This window comes from Etheostoma spectabile, chromosome 13, assembly GCF_008692095.1.
Source record: "Etheostoma spectabile isolate EspeVRDwgs_2016 chromosome 13, UIUC_Espe_1.0, whole genome shotgun sequence".
NCBI lineage: Eukaryota > Metazoa > Chordata > Actinopteri > Perciformes > Percidae > Etheostoma > Etheostoma spectabile.
In genome coordinates, this window is record NC_045745.1 from 8,286,491 (window position 1) to 8,293,239 (window position 6,749).

The following is a 6,749-nucleotide window of genomic DNA, read 5'->3' on the forward strand; positions in this document are numbered from 1 at the left end:
ACAAATTTAAAAGCGATCGAAAATAATATCCGTCAACAAAAGTGTTGATTTTCAATTTTGACGGGAAGATGACACAAGGGGTTAATAGCTAAAGCACGGCCGTGTTTAAATCCTCTTCCCCTCCACCTGACCATCATTTAAACACATGCTTTATGTCAAATGATGGTGTCACACCCATGGAGATGTATATGAAGGTACAGAAGCTAAGCCTTATAAAAACTAACCTTCTGTCATATTTGCTGAAACTGACCCTGTGTTCGAGCAGAACTACACAAAGCAGGTAATTGAAAAAAAATAAAAATGAATCCAACTCCTCTGGCTCCACCTACAGCCTGGAGTGCAAGTTGCAAAAATCCACCGCTCCCTTTTCAGATGCACCAATCAGGGCCAGGGGGGGTGTCTAACACGGTTTATTATTCTTATGGACTTCTGGGAAGATGAACAGTGAAAAAACACCTTGAACTGTGAAATTTCCCTAAATACTTGTCCTGTTTGAACGTTTTGAATTCCTCTTCAGATCACAAGACAAAAGAAGAGTCTCGCATCACCTAATGCCCCAAACAGTCGTTTATGAAGCTGAAACTTGACATTCTCTCTCTCTCTCTCTCTCCCCCCCCTCCCCCTCTCTCTCTTTCTAACAGGGCCTTGTACACATATGAGGATGAGAGCAATGATTTGACACTGGCATCATCAGGAGGTAAGGTTCTGCTGTTTCTGTTTTGTCTCAATCCAGTCCAATAATCAAATATTTTTCCTTTTGCTGTTCTAATTCGTCTCATGCCTATACACTGTAAGCACATTAGCATTGTGTGTGAGTGTCTTTGTGTGTGTGTGTGTGTGTGTGTGTGTGTGTGTGTGGTTTTAAGCTCTGAAACACTCTTCTGAGCCTTCAGGTTGTTTTCTGCTGTGCTATTAGGGGGGGAATTGATGACATATTGTTTCCGATCATTACTGACCTCAGAGAGCGTTCTTATTAGTATCATTAGATATTTTATTTATGTATATTATTAGGGTTAGGACGCACGCAGGCATGATCTTGACGGTTAATAAAACTCTCTGTCTGCACCCCACAGTGAAGAAGAGTCTTCCTAAAATCATTAACTACATTCTTGCATCGTGGAATGTGTATTAGTCAAATAAATGTGGGACAAATCTACGGAAGGTCTGTCACAATAACATGTATTCAGCCACTTTATTCTATATAATAATGAAGTCTTCTACTGTGTTGGGATCCAGAACTCCACATATTTTCTACGCTATTTCACCAAAAACACATGGCTGGGGGTTTATCTGTGTAGCACACACAGTGGAAGGAAATTACATTACTAATTTATTATCTGAGCAGTACCAGTGCAGAAATGTTAAATAGAACTAATGTATAGATAGGATAATGCTTATTGTCCCACAGAGGGGAAACTGTGCAGTGTAAACCAGCAAAATCAAGAGTCACATGCAAAACAAAATGCAAAAATGATAGATAAGTAAAAAAAAAGAAAAAGAAAGAAAATTAATAGATAAAAAACCGCCTGAAAGGTTGACATACACATACTGCATGGAGAAAACAATGATAGGTTGTCTGCACAGTTATGGAAACATTATATATATATCATATATATAGTATATACTTATATTCATATATATATATATATTATAGATAGTTGGTTGTAAAAGTGTAATTACATACATTCAGCAATTTAGTTTATTTTAACAAACAACTGGAACTTAATAGGTCATACAAACATAATCCCATTAGCGTTTATGATACTGTTCCTAAAGGTCCCATGGTCATGAAATGTCACTTCAATGCTGTTTTTTAAATTACTATGCTTCCCCCCCCCCCCCCCACCTGCCCTTAATTGTCCCCCAGTGGCTCAAAATGGGTGAAGGTGTAAACCGGCCCTGGGTATCCTGCTCTGCCTTTGAGAAAATTAAAGCTCAGATGGGCCGATCTGGAACTTGCTCCTTATGATGTCATAAGGGGAAAGGTTACCTCCTCTTTCTGTGCTTTGCCCACCCAGAGAACCTGGAAACATGGAAAAGTACTGAGAGACAATGTGAAGTTAGACGTGTCTTGTGGTTTTACTTTAATGCACAGCTCATTCTGAGAGTCTAATTTAATCAGAAGTCCCGAATACAAAAAGCTGTGATCACGTGACAGCGTCTGCATCACTGATGCTGCAGAGCTGCGGGATAAAGAGCCACTTCTGCCAGCAGCGGTCTTATTTTCCTTCATGCCGGCGTGCATTTCCTCAGAGAGACTTGAATATTTCAGAGGAAACACGGTTAGTTCATCTGCACTGTAAGCCTCGGAGAAATCTATCCGCCTCCTCACAACCAGCAGACCACAGCCTGGTCTGTGTGGCGTAGACATCGTTAGACGAGATATGGAGAACAGGATCATAATCTGGGGCTACATTTACATCCCTATCTTTTGGTTTTTAACCCTCATGTTGTCCTCCGGTCAAATTGAGCCGATTGACATGAGTTCTGAAATAGTGTTGAGTAAAAGTTGACATATTCCAGTCTGTGATTATCATCAACATCCATTCCTTTAATTTTAGTCTCAATAATTCCTAATTTCTGCTTTTCTAACTCAAACATTAGGTATAATTTCCTATAAATGAGGTTTATTGACCATAAATTCCAAAAATAACTGTAAAACTAAAGTTAATAAGGTAGGTGGTGTTTGACGACCGGTTGGGGTTAGAATGAAGAGTGGCAATAACAGTCACAAAAAATAGTAGTTTGTAGTAGTTCATGGCGTAGCAGGGCACTGTGTGGCATTACCAGGCCCAGCAGGACGTAGCAGGACGTAGCAGGACGTAGCAGGACGTAGCAGGACGTAGCAGGACGTGTAGCGGGATCATGGCTGCTTCCATGATTTTGGAGCCTCCCTGATCCGAGGAAACATGCCTTAGTGTTGGAGTTGCCAAATGTCTCCGTCTGCTGCCGTTGAGACTGCAACACAACGTGTGTGTGTGTGTGTGTGTGTGTGTGTGTGTGTGTGTGTGTGTGTGGACTAGGACTGCGTCCTGTTAGTTGATTAATCAGTTGTTTTGGTCTTAATCGACTAGGATTTCTTTAGTTGATTGGTCACTTTTTATGCCTTTTTTTTTTACTACTGAATGACTCATTTCCAGGACAATTATGAACACATCTCTGATAATCACAATATATAAAGTGGTGCTGTTGCATGATTCTTTGTGAAGAAACTCATTGCTTATTGATTGGGCGTGTTGAGGAAAACTCAGGAGCAGCACAACTCATTCCACAAATTACATGGAGAAGCTTTGAGACACACGACTTACACAGGAGCATTTAATGAACGCTCAATTATGGAGACAGTTAAGCATGGCGGACAGTACAACCACGACGTGTTGTCGTGCAGTGTTGTTGATGAGCGGCCCAGCTGCTCCCTGGTAGAGGACGTTACTGTATCCTCTTCTTCTGTGGTGCAGGAGGCGGTCTGGCCGAGATCACGCTGACCTTTGACAGCGCCAGGGTGATGTACGGCTTCTGCAGCCTGAAGGAGCCCACCGCCGCTCTGCCACGATACATCCTCATCAACTGGGTGAGTCGCCGGGTTAGAGAGGGGGGAGGGGCTATGCATGACGCAGGCAACACACACGCACACACGTGCATGCACACACACACACACACACACACACACACACTCACTTCCCTCACTCCGACGTCTCCTTCTCTTCTTTCATTGACTTTTCTTTTCCCGCTCTCATCCTTGTTCTAGTTCCTCTCCTGTCTCTTTCATCCTTCCATTTTTTCATGGATCTTTCCTCTTTTATTCAGCGCTCATCTTCCTTTCTCTGTTTCTCCTCTTACATGCCCAGCTGCATGCACCCACTCACCCAAGCACGCACACGCACCTCAACACACAGACGCACACGCATGCACGCCTGACGCAGAGGGGTCCTCAACAATGTGGATGCTCCGCCCACGAGCAATTTCTTCGACAATATAACTAAACTAGTAATTTGACATTTATTTATAATACTATTGGAATTAAGTTGAGGCAACTAGGGCCCTAACACCACTTCTGAGCATCTATGTTTTTACAGTGCACTCTTCAAGGCATATGTAGTTCTTGAAGGTCCATTGTGCAGGAATTTCTTCCATCTAGCGTTGAGATCATGCATTGCAATCAACTCTCTCGCACCACACAGTTCAAAGTATGTGTTAAGCCCCCGACACACCACCCAGACGGCCGACTCTCGGCAGGAAAGTCAGATTGGCAAATTGGTCAAAAAAATGCCTCGGGACACACCGAAGTGACGCGCCGTCATACGTCTCCATGACAGCAGGCGGCGCTAATCTGTAATTGGTCTCAGGTGTTCCTGACAGTTTGATGGATGTGTGTTTGGAGGCGTCTTTACACTGGAAAAGCCTCCGATACCGCCTAAAACGCTGGCGTCGGTATCCAATACCACGTCATTTAGCCCTTTAAAGTAGTTTATTTGTATTGTTTTTTCATTATGACTCACTGCCAAACTGGATAATAAAAGAAAGTGTGTGTTCATGTTTTCACAAAGAGAAGAAATCATATTATATCTGTACAGCGTGACTAGTAAACAGCTGTTAAGACATAATGACATATATGACACACTGGTATCTGATGGGTCAGGGATAGGAATCAGAATCGGGAAGCAAAAAGCTATCGGAGCGTCTCTAGTCTTCACGCTGTATTATGTCTTTCAATAAGGGAGCAGAGGCGGACTTTCCTGCTGTAATGAGTGTTTCAGAGATTGAACTTTCCAGTTCTAGGCCAAATGGAGAGGAAAAGCGTCGAGCTGCTGAGTCACCCCCAGCGTAGCAGAGCCGGGGAAACTTGTCCACCAATTAATTCATGATGAAAAGGAAACGTAGCAGGAAGGAAGGAATGAATAATTTGTGATGTCGAAGCTCAGAAGTCTCCACCAGAGTGTGTTAATAGCATTTAAAACCCAGTCTGAGTTCATCTGAGAGCCTAAAGAGGAATGTTTTACTCTCGCAACCTGACAACAGCTGGAGCGCCCTGAGCCAGTGTGTCAGCACAAAGAGAGAGGGGAGATATATTAAAGGTTGGAGAAAGAGAGAGGTAGAGTGGATAGAAGGAGGGAAAATAGGAGGAGAGTGGTGCAAATAATCAACCGAATCTCCTGAAAATCAAGTTCATATACTACGGTACTCATTTGTTAAAGGGAAAACTCTAATATCTGCCTGGATTTTGTTCACCAGCTGTGTTTTTTTAAAGTAATAGTAACCTTTTGAACCGCATGCCAACCCTGTATCCTCTCATTTACGGATATGTTTCAAAGCAAATGTAATGAAAATAATATATCTGACAAGTCTAAAATAATCCTTGCAGGTGTAGTTAACAGATTAAACATTTCCCCAGCCTCATTCGATTTCTTCCTCCAGATTTTAACATCTTTTACATATAAATGACCCTGAAAACGTTTCATTAGTACGTTAATCAAAAACGCGATCTGGGTGGCATTGCGTTTGTCTTAAAGCATATTTGCTGTTGCAAATTAGCAGAATATAAATGGGATTTTGCGACAGGGTGGAATGAAAAAAACGGACAGAAAGAGATAGAGAGATCTGGCAAACCGGGCCAAACCGGGCTGAAATGGGCCATAAAATTGACGAAAATTGTCAAAAATGAACAGAAATAAAACCAAAAATACATTTAACAGTGTTGGAATGTACCACAAGTCTTAAATACGTGTGCGGTGTGCTGCAAAAACCTCCTTGCTTTCCATTTTTAATTCAGACCCGCAGGCCCGGAGAGATGAAGTGGTCACATGTTGTTATTGAGAGAGAAATTGCGGTGATTTGAGAGGAGATGAGGCCTTTTTCTGAGTTTCTTTATCTCTGTAAATGCTGTTCCCTGTGTTTGTATTGTGTTCGTTTGAGTGAGTTGTGATTACTGAATGAAATCCAGCCGGTTAACACATTTCAATAACTGAACGTGACCACAGCTCAACAAAAGGCCCTAATGAGACCAGAACGGGGGGGGGGGGGGAACTCTCCTGAACAATAGAAAATCCCAGAAAGCAGCAGAAGAACACATCCGCTGCTGTTGAGTGGGTCTGGTGCCATGGATGGATTACTGAATGGGCATACCGGGCCCCGGAACCGGGGGCCCGGTATGCCCATAGGGTCAGGGTCTCTGACTCACAAAATGTGCTGAAAAACAACACAAAACAAAGTAAAAAGAGATGCTAAATGTCCACAAACATACACAGAACGACCAGCCAAAATGACAACAAATACACACAAAATGACTGGAAGTAGACGCAAAACGAGTAGAAAAGGGATGCAAAATGATTAAACATGGAGGCAAAATGACTGGAAGATGCGAATCGATGCAGAGTAAACAAAAAAAAAAAGGCAAAATGATTAAAATCGGATGCACAATCAGTACAAAGGGATGCACAATGATTAGAATAGTGGGCAAAATGATTAAAACAGATGCTAAATCACTACAAAGGGATGCAAAGTCATTCAAAATAGATGCAAAATCACTGCAAAGGGATGCCAAATAACTAAACAAAAATGCAAAACAACTAAGGGATGCAAAATTAGTATATAGGGATATATATAGTATACATAGGGAGCTATTACATGTCTGTGCCAGGGGCCCGATGTCTCATAATCCGTCCATAACTGGTGATGTTGAACTTTTTTTGCATCTTTTTTAAGGTCACCATCTCTCTCTCTCTCTCTCTCTCTCTCTCTCTCTCTCTCTC

General features: G+C 42.2%; 1 protein-coding gene across 1 annotated transcript in view; it reads left to right on the forward strand.

Annotated features, from left to right (window-relative positions):
* Nucleotides 1-641: 641 nt before the first annotated feature.
* Nucleotides 642-6,749, forward strand: part of dbn1 (drebrin 1) — a gene marked incomplete at its 5' end in the record, with an annotated part of 31,361 nt that continues 25,253 nt past the window's right edge. The window contains 2 exon segments of the mRNA XM_032534608.1: nucleotides 642-697; nucleotides 3,459-3,571. Of these exon segments, the coding sequence (XP_032390499.1) occupies nucleotides 642-697; nucleotides 3,459-3,571 (169 nt within the window).